Here is a 21739-nt window from a genome sequence, read left to right on the forward strand (position 1 = left end):
CAGTAGGGATTTTTTTTTTTTATTCTGTAGTTTATGATTTCAAAAAGACCTTGACCACCTAAAGCCAAATCCCAATACTGACAACACAACAGAAATGCTGTGAGGATTTAAAAAACAATCAGTCCTTAAACTCATGCAAATAATGTCAAATGAGCAACAAAATAAGAAGTTCAAAGGCAAGTAAACACAATGTACAATCCAAGTGGAGCCCTGATTTTAAAAAACAAACAGAAAGACTCAAAGGACAATTGGGAAAATCTGGGTATGTATATTAGTTATTAACAACATAAATAATATTATACCAAAGTTAAATTTCCTAAGTGTGATTATTTTGAGAATGAAGAATATTAGTCTTGTATTTAGGAGATACATACTGACATATTTAGGCATGAAGTGTTATGATGACTGCAATCAATTTTTCAAGGGTTTGGTTAAAAAAAAGGTGTGTGTGGATAAAGAGGGAAATGAGTATGCTCATTAAAGATAAAAAAGGACTGGTGAAGAGAAATCTTTGAAGAGAGACTAGTAAGTCAAACATAAACAAAAACTCTGAATCGTTAATTTGGGTTAAAAGAAGGATAGGTTCCAGAGAAGCAGGAAAAGGTAAAGTCTTAAAAAGATCAACACACTAACTGGAAAACACTGCTTTGGTGGAGAGAAGAGACGAGAGAGATGGAGAACAGACAAAGAGAACAGAAAGAGAGAAGAGAAATAAATGAAACTAACATTTTGAAAACACACTGAGTTTACTGGCCAGGCTGTCTCAACCAATCCTTACAATATTAACTGTATTTCTCTTCATTTTGTTTTGTTATACAAAAGGAAGATAGTAAGTAACTTGCTCAAGGTCATAACAACTAATAAGGTAGAGTCAGGAGCTCATCTCTGGTTTATCCGACCTCAGGGATCATGCTCCCACTGGCATACCAGTTGCCTGCCTAGTGCTTTGTACTATGAGTTTAAAAAATTTAGATTCTCGTTCTCTCATTGACTTGTGGTAATAGTTTTTGTAACTTACTTACCCATGTGTGAAATTATCAACATGCACACCTCTACTTAACAGAGATAAAGGATATAAAACCTGAGCTTCTCAAAATAAAAGTTCAATAGAAAAAAAAAAACTAATACAATCATTGATTTTAATATTACAAAAATTTTTAACTTTCTGCCATTTATTAACTATCAACTGTATGTAATATTTGTTAACTACCAACTGTAATATCAACAGTAATATCAATTGCAAAAATGATAAAAAAAATCATTCAGAAGAAATCTCATTCAACTTAGAAACATAAATACATATTTACATTCTGAAATCTTACATATTTTTGGAAGAAACTATAAAAATTCAGAATTACTTTAATGAGTTAGTCCAAGTGGTACATAAATAGAATACATGTATTTTCAGCAAATACAATTTTGGCTTACCTTTTTAATAGGTGATGTAGGTGTTGCTTGACCTGATGACACAGTAGGTGTTGTAACAGCTACAGGAGCTGCTTGTGTAGTAGAAGTGTTGGCATTAGTTACAGAAGCCAGGGGTTTTGTCTTATCTATTAAAGACAAACAATTAAGAGTCAAGATTCCATAGAAATTTGGTCTCAATGGTTGGGAAAAAATCATTTTATATTCCATTTTTGTTTAAGGTTTTGTTAACTAAAAGTCTTTCCCCACTGTGATTCCTTTTTGCAAGTCAGTTTTTCAGGGAGCTTCTAGCATTGTCTCAATATATATGCTGAAATAAATAGTTAAGATAATATGAAAGATATACAACAAAGCTTCTGACAATAAAAAGCACAAATAGAATCTGACTTCTATGCTTTTAAAATGAAGAAAATAAAAACAAATTTAATTAAGATTTAAAAATTTGAATGCATGAATGCAATTAAAAACTTAACAATAACTATGCAATTTTCTAATGGATAAACAACTACTATTACTGATCTAAAACTGATGGTTCCTCTTTAATCAAGGAAATCTAAAAGTGCTTTTGTCAATAATTACCTTACATTCCTGTCAAACACTATGATTAAATGTCCCAAAGAGCATGTCTTCCCACTCCTAAAAAGTCTAAAGTTAAATGGGCACAGTATCATCTTGGAAAATAATCCACCTAACTGTGTAGAGAATCAATCAACAAATAATAAGTGTCCCCATTCTTCAAGTAGTGTCCTAGGTACTAGGGATATATCAGCCAATGAAAAGACAAAATACCTTCACTTACAGTCTAGTAGGAGATATAAATAATAAATAAGATAAAACCCATGTACCACCATCCAAGTTATTTATTTACTTTGAGACAGGGTCTTGCTCTATTGCCCAGGTTGGGGTGCAGTGGTGTGATCTCGGCTCACTGAAGCCTGTTACTCAGGCTCAAACGATCTTCCCACCACAGTCTCTTGAGTAGCTGGGACTACAGGTATGCGCTACCACACCTACTAATTTTTGTATTTTTTGTAGAGACAGGGCTTCCCCATGTTGCCCAGGCTGGTCTTGAACTCGTGAGCTTAAGCAATCCTCCAGACCTGGACTCCCAAACTGCTGAGATTACTAGCATGAGCTACAGCACCCAGCCCCACCATCCAACTTATTTTGTAAATGTTATTAATATCGTTGTAGTCTTTCTATCCATTTGATTTCAACAAAGAATGACAAAGTCCTAGAAGAAAGAACCCTAAAAGCAAAAAATGTACTTCTCTTTCTCATTTTCTCAACTACCTTTCACAACATTTGTAAATTGTTTGAAAGGTATAACTAAAACTTAGGTTGCACTCTCATTTTTATCTGTTTTATGAGAAGAGAAAGAACACTGAAGAAAAATTGTTTGGGTAAATAATTTATTTTACAAAATTCAGCAAAATAGTTATTTTATGTCAAATAGTTTCCCAAGGAAATAACCTTACAAAAAGTAAAAAAAAAGAAATGGTTTACAAATTGTCAAATTAAGCTGTAGCTCTACAGGGAAATGGCTGCTTTCTCAAGCTTTCCAAATAAAGCATGATAAAGCCTAGTTGATATTAAAAGAGCGAGAGGAAAGGAACCACACAGCGTTTACGTGGATTAATTCTTGAGACAGAGTCAAATTTTCCTGGCACCACTGACCACTAGCAACAGGAAGAACAAAATTATCATAGTACAATGCTTCAGAGGAACATTTAAAGTTAGCTCAGTGGGAAACTGAGTAGAGAGCAACTAGTACATTTCAATTCTAAACCGAGAACAAATACAATGCAATTTGATGGTAATTAGTTATATTTAATAGAATACTAGAGTTTTAAGAACCATCCAGGTCTTATAGCCTGATTTTTCTCATTTTATAAACAAGGATATTCAACCAAAAGATAGCAGAAGATTTGCTGGTTACTGGTAAAACTGGCCTAAGGTCTCTTGTTTTAAATAGTCCCTTAGTGTCTAATATTGAACAGTGACTTGTATACAAACAAGGGCTAATGAAGAAAAAATTTAGTGAACAAAAACCTAGAAATCTTTGAAAGAGATGCCTGGACTTCTATTTTTTGAATTACACTACATCAGTAGTAAAAGGCTTAAAATATAAGTTAGGAGGTCTGGGTGCAAGTCTTGGCTCTCTTGTGTACATAGTTTAATTTGTAATGATATACTTGACTACAGACTGAGAGCTAAGTAATGTCTCCCAGGGAGGAGATTAACTGCATAAAAATAACTTTAGGCTATAGGTTGAGCGCCGTGGCTTATGCCTGTAATCCCAGCACTTTGGGAGGCTAAGGTGGGAGAACTGCTTGAGGACAGGAGTTCAAGACTAGCCTCAGCAAAATAGTTAACCCTACAAAAAATAAAAATAAAATTAGGTGTGTGGTAACATGTGCCTGTGGTCCCAGCTACTGGAGAAGCTGAGGAAGGAGGATCACTTGAACCCAGGAGTTTGAGAATAAGGTAAATGTTCATCATAATGGAAACAGATATATTTAATAGAATACTATACAATAGCTAAAAAAAAAAAATGCAGATAAAGCTATAGAAATAGATTTATGAACAAATATAAAAAAATGTAACTTTTGGTGAAAAAACCCAAGAAGTATAACAATTCCTACCATATGAAAAAAACACAAAACAATATTACAATTGTTATATATTACATATGAATGCACATATGTAAGAATATAAAAATGAACTAGAAGATTACAGAACAAAACTCATGATAGTGATTGCCTTTGGGAAGGAAGGAAAGGGAAGCAGACTACGGTGGGTGACTAAAAAAGACATCTATAATGTTTTAACTTTATTTAAAAAATTGAAGTAAATATGATTAAATGTCACAGTAGTTAAAGTCTTAAGTCTAGGTTGTTGGAATATGAATGTTTATTATATTATACTTTTCTGTATCTTTAAAATTTCTCAAAACAAAGCAAATTCCCCCACATCCTCACAGCAAAGAGTTTTTACTCCATTCCTACTTTACTATTTCTTAGGGAAAATTTGGGATGCTGTTGGGACTGGCATCCTGGACGTTTGGACCTCAGAAGTAACAGGAGCATTTTTGAATTGCTGAGAACCCACATTCACAACCTATCTGTGCCTAAGGGACTCTTAGAAGCCTCTCCAACTTCTTTAAATATAGGTCGGCAAAACACAGAGGTGAACAACAGCCTCCAGATAATTAAAGAATAATAAATTCACAACTATATGTAGGTTCCTAGCATTCACTGAAAGATAATTTAGTAGCTTGCCAGGTATCTAAACAAGTAGCAAATCAGTCTGAAAAATTTAAAAATTAAGTCTGATCTTGTCTTATTTTACACTGCCACAAAATTCAACGAAAATGCATTTATCTTTTAATTTTACCTGTTTCAGCTTCTGATTCCGAGTCATCTTCCTCATCTTCTTCACTAGAGCAGCTAGACTCATCTTTCTTTCCTTCTTCTTCTTCATCAACCTTTTCTTGTTCCAGAGATTCAATACGGGATGCATTTTTCTCTGGTTCAATAATCAATGTCTCTTTGCTGTTAAACAGTGTTCAAATGATTAGAAACAAAAAAGGTTAAAATACATTCATTCTTCCCAGATCCACAATAAACATGCCTGTGGCCATTATGCCATCTCATTCACAAAAGTAACAAACGTACTTGAACATTTTACTCACTTTTTAAAGGTCTTCTGTGACTGATTATTGTCCATATTTGCTGTTGATTCAATTAACGGAGATTTCTTGTCCCGTTTTTCACTATGGAGCTTTGTACAAAGTTATGCAAAGGAAAATAAGAAAACTATTAAAATAATATTACTAAGATGCAGAGTTTAAAATAATAACAAAGTAGTTTTTCAGACATTAAATAAGACAAAACAAAGAAATAAATAAATTAAGTTTTACCTGAAAAGGAAAGAGCTTGAATAAAAAATGAAATAGACTAGACAATTTAAAAGTTCCATACAGGGCTAAGGTGGATTTTTTAAATCCCTCCAACTTTACTGAAAAAGTTCAGATCCACTAACCACTCAGGCTGGCTGAGGATATTTTACTCAAAACCCTGTTTCTGGCTGGGCGCAGTGGCTCACGCCTGTAATCCTAGCACTTTGGGAGGCCAAGGTGGGTGGATTGCCTGAGCTCAGGAGTTCAAGACCAGCCTGGGCAACACGGTGAAGCCCCATCTCTATTAAAACACAAAAAATTAGCCGGGCATGCTGGCGTACTATGTAGTCTGAGCTACTCAGGAAGCTGAGGCAGGAGGATTGCTTGAACCCAGGAGGCAGACATTCTAGTGAGTTGAGATCACGCCACTGCACTCTAGCCTGGGACAGAGCGAGACTCCATCTCCAAAACAAAAAAAACAAAACTGTTTCAGGTGACATAACTCCTTGCTATTGGACCTGCTATTGGATATATGAGATTTTATAGACTCCATCTTTTAAGTAAAACCCTCTAATGAAATTGTAAAAACATGTTATTCTTGAGGACATATATAAGTATTCCTTTTGAGAAGGGGAGGAAATAGAAATGGGGATAAGCAACATAAAAAGTTAAATATCACTACCATTTATTCTCTTTCACTATCATTTAGTGAAACTTAAGGATATCTTAAAACCAAAAAGTACAAAACATCACATGAAAACTTTTGTAATTGTCTCAAATTCAAAGTTACTAAGATAATTATGTAATACAGACAATTATTAGACAGTCATCAAACATACCAGATTTTGTTTCTTTTGCAACTCTTCTAAATATCCTAAAATGTCTTCATCTGCTACATCAAAGGCTGTCTGGCCCTAGGTAGGAAACAAGGGGTGGGCAGTGATGGTCAAAAGTCAATAAATCATAAAATGTCTTCAGTAATTCTGTATAATTTTATATAAAGAAGTTGGATAACATTTTTTACAGTGGTTATAAATGATACAACAACTACTGTAAAAATATACAACTCTAAGGCAATGTACATGAAATTTATGTGAGACAGAAGCTGTGAATATCTCCCCTTATTTTTTTGGTAACAGCTTTATCGAGATATAATTCATATACCAAACAAATCACTCATTTAAAGTGTATGATTCAATGGTTTTATGGATATTCAGAGTTGTACAACTATCAAAATAATCAATTTCAAACATTTTTATCACCCTAAGAAGTAGGAACATACCCTTTAGTAATCACTGTCTGCATCCAGCCCAAGGCAACCACTAATCTACTTTCTCTCTCTATAGATCTGCCTATGCTAGACATTTCATGTAAGTGGAATCATACAATATATGGTTCTTTGTGACTGGCTTCTTTCACTCTACATGTTTTCAAGGTTCATCCATGTTATAGCATGTGTCACTTCTTTCTTTTGATGAATAATATTCCATTGCATGACATATACGGTCTGCTAATCTAGTCATCAGGTGGACATCTGGTTTTTTTTTTTTTTTTTTTTTTTTTGCCTATGATGAATAATGCTGCTATGAGCATTCATGTACAACTTTTTGTGTGGACATCTGTTTTCATTTTCTTCAACATCCAGTTAAGGGCGAAATTACTGGGTAATTTAACCTTTTGAGGCCTTTTTCTTTTTGATGACATCCTACAACTTAAATTCTTGGTAGAGTAATAAAATTAAAAAATACATATATTTAAGCTGTTTAACATTCAGCCAGCCACAGGTATGGCTTAATTTTAAAAATTAGTCCAGATGAACATATGTCAATCTATTTTAATTCACTGTGAAAGAGAAAATTTCAAAGAGCTGCTGACTAAACATAGTAAGAATATTTCCTGCTGCCTGCATTAGTCCTTATAATAGCCCTACTGGACAAGTTTCCAGGACGCTTACAAGTTCATTATTTAGAATACAGTCTTCTTTATGTTATCCAGTACATGATCCTTTCACAGAAAAAAAATGTTTTTAGCAACAAAAAATCTAATTCTGAAAGTTCAAATTTCTTAACAGTATTCCTATATCCACAACGACATAAGAATGGATAAGAAATAATGGCTTCTAAAATCACATTAATTTTTCCGTTTAGAAACCAACAACAACCCTTGTTTCTGTACCAACATCAGGATGTTAACATCTATTCAGAAAGGAGCTAATTTCCAAACACTATAAAACAAACTAAGTTAGCCAATATCTGAGCTAGTTTTCCCATCGTCTGTTAATAAAATAAAAAGCTATTGTCTATGAAAGGTATTTTTTTTTTTGAGATAGGATCTCGCTCTGTTGCCAAGATTGGAGGACACTGGCATGACCGTGGCTCACTGCAGCCTCAGTCTCCTGGAGCTCAGGTGATCCTCCCACTTCAGCCTCCCGAGTAGCTGGGACCACAGATGCACACCTCCATGCCTGACTAGTTTTTGTATTTTTTTGTAGAGATGTAGTTTCACCATGTTGCCCAGGCTGGTTTTGAACTCGAGGGCTCAGGCCGACATCCACTTCCCAAAGTGCTGGGATTATAGGTAAGAGCCACTGTGCTCAGCCCTATGAAGTATATCTTAAAAGTATATAAAATACTGCTTTTTCAAAATAGGTGAGTATGTATATAAATTTACAAGATTCAAAAATACTTATCATACTTGCCTTTTCTTGCTAGAAAGTCTTTCCAGTAGGAATTTAAGAGACAATCTATCCTTTCCCACTCAGTCCAAGATAAAAAGTTTTAGTTTTAATAAACTTTCCTCCCATTTCAATCTTGGGAAATAGAAGCCAAGATTTAAATTCCTGAAGAATAAATAGTTCTGAAATCAAATAACTGGCTCAAAACTTAAGGTGCCCTTTAAATTAGAAATACATGTTAATTCTAGTTTTGCTATATCATATGCTTTATATAATCAGTTCTAAAATGTTAATAATGCTATACATTTAATGTAAACCGTGTTTAAGATTATGTTATGTGGAAATAATTCACTGACTTATTTTTAAATATCATATTAAGCGTTACCAACCCTTCTCATGAATGAACTATCCCACCTTGAAATGTCTGAACTGTAATTAAATTTTTGTAGCAGTTAAATGCAATGGGGTCACTTTAATAACCAAGGAACTCTCCTCTTTAAGAGTAAGAAATTGGATCACGCTACTAACCTTTATTTTCACTCTCTCCCTTGATAAATGAGTCTACTTTGCAAACAGCAGCTGATACAGAATAAAAACTAGAGTAAAACGTGGGCTATAAGAATTTCTACTTTCAAAAAAAGCACCCTCATCAACTTAACTCAGCAACTTAAACATGCTCTTTAAACAATCTGTAGCACAGTTATAAAGCTAACACTCGTGAAGTTATAAACATTATTTGGTTCTTAACTACTATAAGGCTGTGCTTCACTGATAGAGTATAAACACATTATAGTATATAAGCAGTGCCACTCAAAGCAACCAGGCAACAAATGAGGACACAATGCTGAGCTATGAGAACGTAAGAACTCTATCAAGAGAACTATCTTAAAAATAACTGCTTAAAAAAAATGAGTCCAATACATCTATTAAGAGTCACAAACACACTGGAGACATTGTAAGTCTAACTTCACAGTTTCTTCATTTTTCTTTACTCACTTATTCTAACCAAATTGTTTTTTTAGGTACAACCTCTTCATCTTCACAACAATGAATAATGTAGCTGGGACAAGTATTAGAATGATTCTCACTGTACAGATGAAGAAACTCAGTCTGAGTGCATGGTATTTGCCCAAGGTCATACAGATCATTAAGAGAAAGTGGGAATACAATTTAGGTCTCTACTACTCTAGTGTGTCATTTTGCCTTTATCAAAAATAAAAATAAATGCAGATGGAATTAGGGTAAAAACATCCTTGTGTCCATTAATAGCAGAAATAGCTTTGTCATTCATTTAAATCTTTATAATGACAGTTATATTAATCTAAAAACTTGTTTGCTAGCCATTGTATTCAGTAAGAGAATTCCAACCAGAAAAGCATTCTAGTCAATAAAGAACAATATTTAGATACATTCTAGTAAAGCAATTATTTTAATAAACTAAGAAAGCAAATAACCTTTATATTTAAGGTCTGTATCACATAATCTATAATAATGAATTAAAATGACAGTAAATATGTATTACAGTTTGCAAATAATTTAAAGAAATGAGACTGAAATCTCTAAATATTTTTAGGAAGGGTTTCAGATTTTCTATATGATTTGCTACACTTACTATATTATACATCATTTTCCCAAATAGTGTTTTCTATTACTGAAGAATTCATCTAAACTCTGGTAGTACCTTAGGTGCACATCTTTAATATCATTTTTTAAAACAATTTAGTAATAACCTTCAATCTGTAAGTACTAAGGAAGGTATCAAATGACAATATAAATTCATATAGGCAGGCTTACATAATTAAGACAAAGTAATTTATTTTGATTGAACATGATGTATGACATTTTAAAATGTAGACAATAAAAACAGTCTAATTCATACATGCAAAGTTATGATTAAACTTTTAAAAATCAAAGTCGTAAAATAGAACTTCTCAAATGAAAAAAAAAAGCCTTGTGTTTGGATATATTTATGGCACAAACTCCTTTAGAATGCCATAGACATTATGTAGCTCCTCATTATAAAAAGCAGTCTTTAAAGTCTTGACTTTTAAAAGAAAAATAATATTTTTATTAAAATTTATATTTTTACAGCTTAATAGTATCTTGAAAAATAAAAGATGAGGAAACTAAAACGAAAAGAAGTTATAGAGGAGCTTAGCAGAATAAAAAGAAAAAACAATTATCAGGGCTTTAGGAAAATTACTTGACTTTTCTGATCATGTTCCTGAATCCAAAAAACCCTTAATTTCACAGGGTTGTTAAAAGAATTGCATATGTGTAAAAAAGGCTGAAAATCTTTAAATTTTATGTAAATATGAGGCACAATTGTGTCTTTGTTTGTTTGTTTTTTTTTTAGCAGGGTCTCCTTCTGTTGCCCACTGCTGTGCAGTGGCACAATTATGGACTCACTGCAGCCCTGAACTTCTGTACTCAAGCGATCCTTCTACCTCAGCCTCCCACATAGCTGGGATTACAGGCGCACACCACAAGGCCTGGCTCACAATTCTTTTAAGATCACATAAAGATCTACTGAAATATCAAATGACAGATGAGAGTAAATAAAATTTAGAGTGACAGAGGAGCTGCTATTAATTTTTTTAAAAAGGATACAAGGCACAATAATTTTATATGCACTCCTTCTCTGATAGCAAAATTATGATCTGTATGGCACAGGAAATAGATAATTGTTGGCCAGATGCAAATAAAATAATTTTTCTCATACATACTCTATATTGTCTATGTTTCACTAGAATACTGATTCAGTAGGGGAAACACACCATGTTTAAACTTGTAAGTGAAATGATCCTTTTTGGAAACCATTTCAATTAATAAGCTTCTCTCATCTAGTTCTTATCCGGAGGCTACTGTTACTAAATGAACCAATTATCAGCACTCCCCATATGAATGGACATGTGGTAAAAAGTCACTGTTTGGGAGAGAAGAATGCAGACCAGAGTTCAGAGGCTAACAGGTATCCGCTAATCTTTTCAGAAAAAAATTCTGAAGGGGAATTTCTACATGAAAAGAGAGGTAACATGACTTGCAAAGCTAAAATTAGCTGGCCTTTTACTTAAATAGTATCAATATTTATTTGTCTTCTAATGCTGATTACAAAACAATAGAGAAAGTAAACTATTGAAAGTTTTAACTAAAAATTCAACCCAAAGATTTTTGTATTTGTATATAAGTATAAACCAATCATTCTCCCAAATTTTTTTACTTTCCTTAAGACTTCTACCAATTCCTATGATTTTCATGCCTGCACATTTCTTATATAAAATATATATTTAAATCAGTTAATGAAAGTAAGTTATTTAGAACTCTACTCCAAAAACAGCAAAAGAATTAGATGGTCCTATTTTGAATAAAGATGAGATCATTTTATGACTCTCTGCTACATAACCTATGATATTTTCCTACGAAATGCAATATATAAGGAACATTCTATGGAAAGGTAATTAAACTCACTAGAGGAGACATGTTTTGAGTTCTCCATGATACTTATTATCTACCAACACAGAGTGGGAAGTGACTAGCAGGAATACTGGTGACTAGTTATTGACTGATAGTATCTACAAAGGAGTGGAGAAGTCTAGTTTAACAAGAAACTTGATAACCTGAATCTTTTCATGATTTCGTGAAAAACACTTGTATGACATTATCTCCCTCCCTCCTTCTACCTAATTGTGGTATTAAGTATATAATTTACCTCACTCAACAGAACTACTTTCTCATCTACAAAACTAGAAGACTAGATGATGTTGCATCTCAATGATCCCCTTCAGCATAAAACTTTATAGTGTTTACTGTCATTACCTGCTGTAAGACCTCATTATTCATGTCACTTAGAGAACTCTATAAGCAAGCTAAAAGACCATCAGCTAAAGAATTAGAACCACACTTCTACATGTGTTCCAACTCAAAGGGGAGGCAGAAAACATTCACATAAGAATGCAACATTTTCTAAGCTTCTGAACTCCTAAGAACATAGTATCAATGCAAGTATCCAAATCTACTCTACATGTATGGCAATCTGACTACTGAAAGAGTAATACTTCTTTCTTTGCAGCACAAGGCCAGAACTACCTCATATGGTAGCTGAAAAGACTTAAACCATTAATTAGTAAGTCAGTTGGCTAAAAAAAGTTTTATGCAGTTGATAAAAATATAATTATATAAGGTAATCCTTATAACCTTTTGAGATTATATTTCTAAATATAGTTTATAAAACTGTATTTCTAAAAGTTAAAATATTAAAATACTTTTAAAAGGCCTACCACTTTGTTGACCATCTCCATATCACATAGATTGTCCACTAAAATTCGACATGCTTCTTCTTTACCCCAATGAGCTGCAGCATGAAGAGGTGTCCAGCCATCATAGTCTTTAATATTAACATCATAGCCTGCCTGTATTAAAAGTCTAAAGAAATTACAGTGAATTAGACAATCATTAAAATCTAGAAATAAATGATCATGATCAAAAGCTTTCTACCATACAATTTAACTACAATTTTCAATTAATTTCTTTTCAGAATTCACATCCTTCCCCCTCAATGAATTAACTATGGCAAATACAAAGTATTTCTCAGAAAAAACTCGGAAAAAGAGGATCTTGAGTCATTGCCATAATAATGCAGTTTTAATTAATTCCTAATGACTCTAAGTCTTATGGTTTGGTGTGACACTGATTAATTCTTGTTAATATGACTTGTAAGTTAAATTTTCACAGAAAAGCCCATAATTTTTCAATGTAAAATCAAAAACTGATTAATCACTTTGTATGTAAAACTGATTTATTGTGGGAACTATCATCTTCAGGTTTCCAAATAATGTATAATCTCGGGCTAAATGTGTTCTAAGAATATACTGGAATCAAAGAAACTTGTTTTGTAATGTTTCTGTTGCCTTGAAATTCAGGAGCTGAAAATTTTCAAAGGAAAATGACAATCTTTTAAGAACAAAACAAAGCAAAAAACATATTCCAAGGAGTTGGATCTATTATTCTGAGCAGTAGAAAGCAGATACTCCAATCATCAACAAGCTAAAACAGAAACACATTTTAATACAATGCAAAGAGTTGCATAAATTATGTTAGTATGCCCTTCTAACTACATATTGACAGCAACCTTTATTTTATTTAGACATTAAGCTCACAGAGAGCAAAGATGGGTCTATAAACTGCACATAGCATAGCCCCACACAAACAGGCAAACGAACACTAAATACAATTCATGAAATCTAGTTAACCTTTACCTTACTTTCCAAGATGTTGAGCTTGAGAAGGACTTTCTTTTTACCTACAGGAGGTGGTAGTGACAGCTAATGTATAATCCCCTTTCATTTATTTAAGAACAAATCTGGTATTTCCTAACAATATCTAATACAGGTGTTTCTAACCCTGCTTCCATAACGGAACCATCTTAAGGGCTTGTTTTTTAAAAATAGATTCCCCAGCTCACCCCAGTACTACTCAATTAATCAGCATATGGAGAGATGGGCCCTGCTAATCTATATTCTTAATAAGTTCCCCATATGAATCTCTTATCATTGCCTGTCACTTGCCTGCAGACCAACATTTAAGAGCCATGATCTAAAGAAAAGCTGAAAGATCTAAGTCCAAAGAAATATCTCTACTGACATATATTACCAGAAACCTTATTAATAGAGGCAGAAACAATACTGGAATATAAGAGAAAAATGCTGCTCCTCATTAGGAAATATGAACTATAATAATGTTAAATATGCTAAGCAACATTTTTAAGTACTTAGAAGTCTGTGTGGCGAGAAAAAAGAGGTAGATAAATTTTTTCAACATGAAAAAAAAGACAGTATCTATATTCAAGGAGCTTTTAATGGACGCGAAACAACAACCAACTGTCATGGATAGGTTCTGTGAATAGACATGCAATGGGAGTACAAAACTGAAAAGCATCAAAATCAAATTGAAAGGAGTTGTGTGTGTTTGGGAGGGAGAGAAAATGTGAAGAAGGTCGCATTTGAAACAGATCTTTTCTACTGATTTTTATTTGGTATTTGTTTTAATTAACTTTCATAAGTAATATGTTCACAAAGTTTTAAAAAAAGAAGAATAAAAGGATACATAGGGACATCACTCTCTCACTGCTGACCTTTAGCCGACTAGTTTGCCCTTCCTCAAAATAACCATACTATTAATTTTTATTGGATCCTTACAGAATGATTTCATGCATATATAAGCAAATACAATTTTAATTTTTTTTTACAATAAATACAAATGATACATACTTGGATCCTTGATTTTGACATTTCGTAATATATCCTAGTGTTCTTTCTATAACAATATGTAAGGAGATTTCTCATTCTTGTTTTAATGCAGAATATGCCAGTGAAAGCATATACCATAATTTATTAAACCATTCTCTTATTCCTATTATAAACAATGCTGCTAGCAGATTTTCTTACTTCCTATGTGAGTGGCAATATCTGTAAAAAACAAATTCCTAGAGGTAGAATCAGGGAACTAAAGAACAACTGTTACTTTGATTGAATTTGCTCAATTGTCATTTCTACTAGTGAGAGTGCCTTTTCCTACACCCTGCCAACAGGATGTCAAATGTTTTGATCTTTGCCACTGACAGATGTGAAAGTGTAACTCACTGTAGCTTTATTTGCACTTAATTATGAATGAAGTTGATCATTTTTTTTCATATGCTTAAAGGCCTTTAACTGATTCAAAGGATTGAGCAGAATTTGCCTCCAAGTTGAAGAGATGGTGAATAAAAGCATCTAGACAGAAACAAGGGAAGGCTTTAAAGACATCATGAAAGAACTTCAATAGATATATATAACTGGCACAATTCATACTTTGGGGCAATGATGGTAGCTTAGCTTAAAAGGGAAGACGGTGGCCAGATAATGAAGAATCTACACGCTAAGTTGAGGAGTTTAAAATTTATCCTGATCCCCACTAAGAACTAATAAAGGATTTGGGGACCTTGGATAACCTAACTACAAAGATCATTTGCAAGCCGTCCAGAAACCTATTTTGCAATATAACCCAGTACTCATATATACGTCTACAGAAACAATTGCTTTAAGAAACAATTCTTACCTTTATGTAATCCTCTTTAATACTTTCTATTCTCAAAAAAAAAAAATGCTGTTGGCAACTCGAAAGTTTTCGATTACAGAGAAACAGGTGGACAAGAAAACTAATTAAAAGGCAACAATGCCATAGTATTCTTAGGAAAAAGGCCTAAATTATTGAAGTTGAATAGAGATTGAAAAGAGGAGGCTGGGCAGTGATGGCTCACGTCTGTAATCCCAACACTTTGAGAGGCTGAGGCAGGCAGATCACTTGAGCCCAGGAGTTCAAGACCAGCCTGGGCAACATGGTGGAACCTTGTCTCTACAAAAAATATGAAAACTAAGTGGGCATAGTGGCACATGCTTGTAGTCCCAGCTACGAGAGAGGCTGAGGTGGGAAAACTGCCTGAGCCTGTCACCCAAGAGGAGGAAACTTGGGAAAGGTGACTCATATATTCTTTACTGCTTTTAGTAATGAGTGGGACTAAGAAAGACTGATATTAGAAGTTCAAGTGAATTAGAATCAATATATTAATAAAAGGTGCTGTAGATTTTGCTAAGAGCTGGTCTTCCTTTCACATAAATATAAGAATAATTTCATATATTGAATAATACACTGAATAATTTTCTTCATATAGCTGCCAACATTTGTACGGCAGAAGTAAAAATATTATTGCGACATGAAGCTTTGTTCCAAGCAAATTTGCTAAACAATATACAGCCTTATAGAATCAAAGTTGCTTATGGCTTAGTATTTTATAGTGTGCTAATAGTACTAAGTTCCAGTGTTCATGTAGTAAAAAAGGAAACTGTATTTAAGATAAATTACATGTAAATAAATATTCTGCAGGAATGAAGCTTTCAAAATTGATGGCATGTTCACAGGACATTGTTCTTAGACTCATGAACCAGTTATCAATCTGGAACCTCAAAATGACTCTCTGTAGTGATTTACTAGGCCAAAAGGTAACAGATAATAGTTGAGTGATGCTTAAATTCAACTTACTGGAAAATCACAACTGATAAAAAAAATAGTAATAATCAAAACTAGAGAGTTGAAAGAATTTTAGAACAAAAGCAATCATATTCAAAGTAGTTGTTCTTTTTCTTCCTGAAAACAGGCATTAAAGAACTCTTTTATATTGCTTCAAAATAACATTTGCAGGTATTTTAAGAAAAGGACCAATGAATAAAGAAGACAAACTAAAGTAGAAAAACAACTCTGTAAAAAACAGTACTTACTTTAAAACTTCCGTATAGCCTTTAGCAGCTGCAACGTGGAGTGCTGTACCTCCAGATTTTGCATGCCGGACATCATTTATATGACCACTATTTAGCCACTGCCTGGCATCTCTAAGCATGATCCGTTCTTCTTCCTTTCGAGCTGCTTCTATATCAACCCCTGATAAAATGAAAATAATTGCTTTTATTTTTGCTTAATAAAAACTGTTCCATGTTGGGAAATAAAATTGTCCAAAACATGTCAAGTTTAAATAAAATTAAAAGTGAAAGTATATATGTATTTTTAAAATTGGCTGCTTATAACAAGTTGGTTAAACTAAAAAATGTGGGATATTGTAGACATTTTATTAACTTTCTCTACTTATTATTATTATTATTTTTTTGCTCCACAATACTATTTTGATCTATTTTTCCTTTCTGATTATTCTTGTTTTTTAAAATTTGAACATTTCCTAAGATACAAGCATCCTTTGGGCTAAAATTCTTTTTTAACAATTATAATGAATAAGTTTCAAATTTCTATCTACTGTTTTGATCTGTTCTATGAAATCTAGCCTAGCAGGTACAAATGTTTACTGAATGCTTCAACTTGGAGGTCCTGTCTTCATCTAAAATATATTGTACTTTAAAATAGATTATTTCTCTAGCAAACTCCTTTCATTTCCTTTTCCAACATAGTACATTCTTCATACCATTAAAATTATTTTCCAAATTTTAGTAAGTTATATAAATGTTCATTCATTTAAAAGCACTTACTCTAAGCACTACCCTAGGTTGAGGTGATAAAAGTGGAAAGAGGCCAGACAAGGTGGCTCACACCTATAATCCCAGCTACTTGGGAGGCTGAGGTGGAAGGATTGCTTGATCCAGGAGGTCAAGGCACAGTGAGCCATGATCATGCCACTGCACTCCAGCCTGGGTGAGAGCAACACCCTGTCTCAAAAAACAAACAAAAAAAGGGAAGAATACAAAAATGAATAGGACCCTCTAATTCCTACCTTCAAAGAGCTCAACACCTTGGAAAAAAAATTAAAGATACTCTTGAAATTCTTGAATGATTTCATGTGGTCTTATGGCTTCGACTACTTGCTATTTAATAAACAGCCCACACCACAATGCATTTACAATCTGCCTTACTCCACAAGTCTATGAGTCTTTTTATCTTTCATCCCCACTGTCTGGTAGAGTACCTGATACAAAGTAAAGGGAGATCAGAGCCAGGAGCGTTGGCTCACACTTGTAATCCCAGCACTTTGAAAGGGTGAGATGGGCAGATCATTTGAGGCCAGCAGTTCAAGACCAGCCTGGCCAACATGGTGAAATCCCGTCTCTACCAAAAATACAAAAAAAAAAAAAAAAAAAAAAAGCCCAGGAGATGGAGGAAGCAGTGAGCCAAGATCATGCCACTGTACTCCAGCCTGGGCAACAGAGTGAGACTTTGCTTGAAAGAAAAAGCAAATTAAAAAAAAAAAAAAAAAAGCAAAGTACAGGGAGATTACTAAATGTTCACTAAATGAACAATGAATGAACAAATATAAAACAAGAACACACACACACATTTCCTCAGCTAAGATTCTCCTATAATCCACATCCATGTACACAACTGTTTGGTCAAGATTTTTCATTCATCCATCCACTCATTTAATACATACTGAGCACCTACTATTTTGCCAGGTACATCATTAGATGCTACCGGTATAGACGTGAACTTATTATATGGCAGAAGATGATTCATTTGTGAAGAAAAATAAAGCCAGAAAAGGAAACAGCAACGGTAATGAGAAGGGGTGTTATTTTATATAGGTTGGTAAAAAATAGCTTCTTTGATGACTTTACAACAAGAAATAAAGTGAGTGACAGCCATATGACTGGGAGAACATTCCAGGCAGAGGGAAGTATCAGTAGGCTCTAAAGTGGGAGCCTCCTAGGAATGTTCTGTTTAGAAGGACAGGGTCTCTACAGAGTAGTAAGGACAGTGAGCGTGGTGCCATGATCTAACTTAATTTAAAAGGATCACTTAGGATGAAAAGTTGAGTAGATATTGAGATACTCACTTGGAGGCTACTGCAATAATCTAGGCAATTAATGATGTTAACTTGAACAAGGGTGGTAGTAGCGAAGATAGTAAAGTGGTTGAATTCTGGGTTTTTCAAGGCATACTAAGAGAATTTGAATTAGTTTGGATACAGAAGAAAAAGAGAGGTTGAGAATCAATCAGAGGTTTTCAGTCTGAGTAACTGAAAAAATTAAAGCTTCAATTTCAGAAATGTGAAGTTTAAGATGCCTAACAAATATCTCATCAGAGACATCAAGTAATCAGTTGGATATCTAAGCCTGTAGCATAGTGAACTAGGGAAACAATAAAATATTATGCCATGGGCATCTCAAATGCAATGCTAAAATCTTAACCTAATTTTTCTCCAACTGTTCTATTTGCTGCCTGTCTTGTTTTCCTATACTAAGTGCTCTCACTTACCTAGCAACATGAAAGTCATCTGAATTTCTCCCTTTACCTTACTCTCACCCCATCTGTGATTGTTAATTGTGTCAAGAGATGCCTAGATGGCTGGTGAAGCACTGTCTCTGGGTGCATTTGAGGGTGTTTCCAGAGAGGACTGACATGGGAGTCAGTGGCCTGGGAGAGGAAGACCCATCCTCAATGTGCACAGAAACAATCCAATCAGCTGGGAGAAATGGGCTGAAAAAGGAGGATTTGCTCTCTCTGCTTGCTCTCTTCTCTCCCTTCAGGAGGAGGATACCTTTTTCTCTCCTGCTTTTGGATATCAGACTACAGGTTCTTCAACTTTTGGACTCTGGGACTTGCACCAGTGGCTCCTTGCGGGGGTTGTCAGGCCTGACAGGGACTGCCGTGTCAGTTTCCCAGCTTCTAGGGCTTTGAACTTGGACTGAAGACACACTACTAGCTTTGAGCCAGCCACATTATCAGCTTCTCTGGTTCTTCATTTTGCAGGTGACCTATTGTGGGACTTTGCAGTGATTCTGTGTCAGTTGCTCCTAATAAATCCCCTTCCATACATCCTACAGACTTGTCTCTATGGAGGAGCCTGACTAATACACCATCCTATTAGTTACCAGATTTTGAGTTGCCACTTCTAGACTGTCTTTTAAATGGCCCCTATCACTATCCTAGTTCATAGCTTATGTCTCACACTTTGACTACTACTACTGGCCCTTAACTCATTCAGTCTTTAGTCCCTTCTAATTCATCCCCCAATCTACTGCTGAATCGGAAAAAATAAAATATGATGTCATTTCTCTATATAAAATTTGTCAGTGGCTGCTTCTGTAAGACAAAGCTCAAGCTCTTTAGTATAGAAGACAAAGCCTTTTATGACTTGGTCTCAGTGCATTTTTAACTTCATCTATAGTCTTTCTCTCTTACTATCATCTAGTGTTCTAACCATTTAGACCTCCACATAGGTCCCCAAGTACATCATGGTCCGTGTTGTCGTGACAGCTACCTCTACCTGAACTGTATCTTTATTCTGCCTGCTTATTAGCACATTACCATTTTTTTTCAAGACAACTAAATTGCTCATTACTCAACTGAAGCTCAGCTTTTAAAAAGCAGACAATAATTCAGAAATATTTTTAAAACTCCAAGATAACACAAGTATAGGAAAAGTCATCTTCAAACTAGAGATTATAATATCTCATTACTGCATTTGAAAGAAACTTGCAGTAAGATTTTCCAAACAGACCTTATGAAAACAATAAATTGTATAAACTATGTATGTAATGAACAGAACCTATTATAATTTTTATAAAAACCAAATGCCACCATTTCTATAGTAAAGCAGTTTTACATATATCAAAAATTTCCTACCAAAAGATAATCAGTCCATTTAAGATATGCCTAACGTTAATAACCTTTCTATTAAGTGATTTATCTCAGATTTACTTTTTTAATGTGTTATTCTCTTACTGGCTTTTAAAACAGGTAGCATTTTATTATTTTTATCCCTCCTTTCATTATAGTTTTAAACATCCTGATCTTTATTGTCTTTTACTATTCTGTTTCCTTTGAACTTCAAGTTAAAAAAAAAAAACTACTTCTTTTCTATTTATCTAATTTCATGCTATCTTTATCTAATGACAAAACAATTACCTTCTTTAGCTTCCAAATCATGCTCGTAACTGATTCATATATAAAAACAATCCAAGTGTAAAGTTAACGTGAAGGGCAATTCCTTATGCTTAAGAAAATTAAATTAGAAAAGAAAAACCTTTCTTTTATTCTTAAATTTTGCAATACTACTGATTAGAGTATGTAGACCCTGCTTAGCTCATCAAAAACTTGAAGAAGAAACAAAAAACAATCTAATTGTACTATGTATTAGGAGACTTGCTTTCTAATTTCAGTGCTTTGACTAACTAGCTAGTGATCCTGAGAAAGCCATAGCTTCTTTGGATATTAGTAAGATAGGTTAAGAAAACAGATACTGAACCGAGACTGGCTGGATTTGAATCTCTGATCCACCACTTACTAGCTGTACTACCTTAGGCAAGACAATCTATGCTATGCTCTGGTTTCATCTGTAAGATGAGAATGATGACAATATCTATCCCATAGGGTTGTTCTGAAAACTAAATTAATTAATACATGTAAAGTGTTTAGATCAGGAATAAGAACTAAGGTGTTAATTATCATTATCAGTTTGAAAAGTCTATGATTCTGCTTCTCTCTTCTTGATTTCTGTTTTAAAAGAAAAAAAATCTTATAATGCATTTAACCAGTCCTAACCCACCTACTATATAACTGCAACGTTTTTAAACAATGAAAACAGTATATAATAAAACTAAGTTGGGTATAACAAAGTGATCAGACTAACATTTGTCACTATGATTTAAGAGCAGTAAATATTAAATTAAAATACAGCCAAATATCTTAGATTAAAATAAATAAAAATAGATTGGAATTTAGTCAGCTAACAGATTCAAAAATTAATGTGTCCCTAGCTAAATAAAGAAAATAATTACAGCTACTGTTCAATGATTACTACTTTCAAAGGCAATTTACTTAAGCATAACTAGCTACTGACCAAATGTACTAGAATAAGAAAAGCCAAAAGAATGATTAAAAAACTTAAAAATATTGAATAACAATTTTCATCCCTGGATAATTTGAGAAATGTTACCACTACTAATGATACGGTTTGGCTGTGTTCCCACCCAAATCTCATCTCGAATTGTAGTTCCCATAAGCCCTACGTGTGGTGGGAAGGACCCAGTGGGAGGTAACTAAATAATGGGGATGGTTACCCCCATGCTAGTGGTCTTGTGATAGTGAGTGAGTTCTCACGAGATCTCATGGTTTAAGGGGCTTTTTCCTCTGTTTGGCACTTCTCTCTCCAGCCGCCTTGTGAAGAAGGACATGTTTGCTTCTCCTTCCACTATGATTGTGCTTCC

General features: G+C 33.9%; 1 protein-coding gene across 10 annotated transcripts in view; it reads right to left on the reverse strand.

Moving 5' to 3' along the window:
* PPP1R12A (protein phosphatase 1 regulatory subunit 12A) overlaps window positions 1-21739 on the reverse strand; it is a 162583-nt gene that overhangs the window by 43257 nt on the left and 97587 nt on the right. For all 10 annotated transcript variants that reach the window (XM_050749246.1, XM_050749243.1, XM_050749240.1 and 7 more), the window contains exons 4-9: window positions 16310-16469; window positions 12278-12422; window positions 6166-6240; window positions 5120-5208; window positions 4822-4979; window positions 1429-1553 (exon numbers count right to left, since the gene is read on the reverse strand). In XM_050749246.1, the coding sequence (XP_050605203.1) occupies window positions 1429-1553; window positions 4822-4979; window positions 5120-5208; window positions 6166-6240; window positions 12278-12422; window positions 16310-16469 (752 nt within the window). The remainder of the gene's footprint in view (window positions 1-1428; window positions 1554-4821; window positions 4980-5119; window positions 5209-6165; window positions 6241-12277; window positions 12423-16309; window positions 16470-21739) is intronic.

The sequence above is a fragment of the Macaca thibetana genome, chromosome 11 (genome assembly GCF_024542745.1).
Source record: "Macaca thibetana thibetana isolate TM-01 chromosome 11, ASM2454274v1, whole genome shotgun sequence".
Classification (NCBI taxonomy): domain Eukaryota; kingdom Metazoa; phylum Chordata; class Mammalia; order Primates; family Cercopithecidae; genus Macaca; species Macaca thibetana.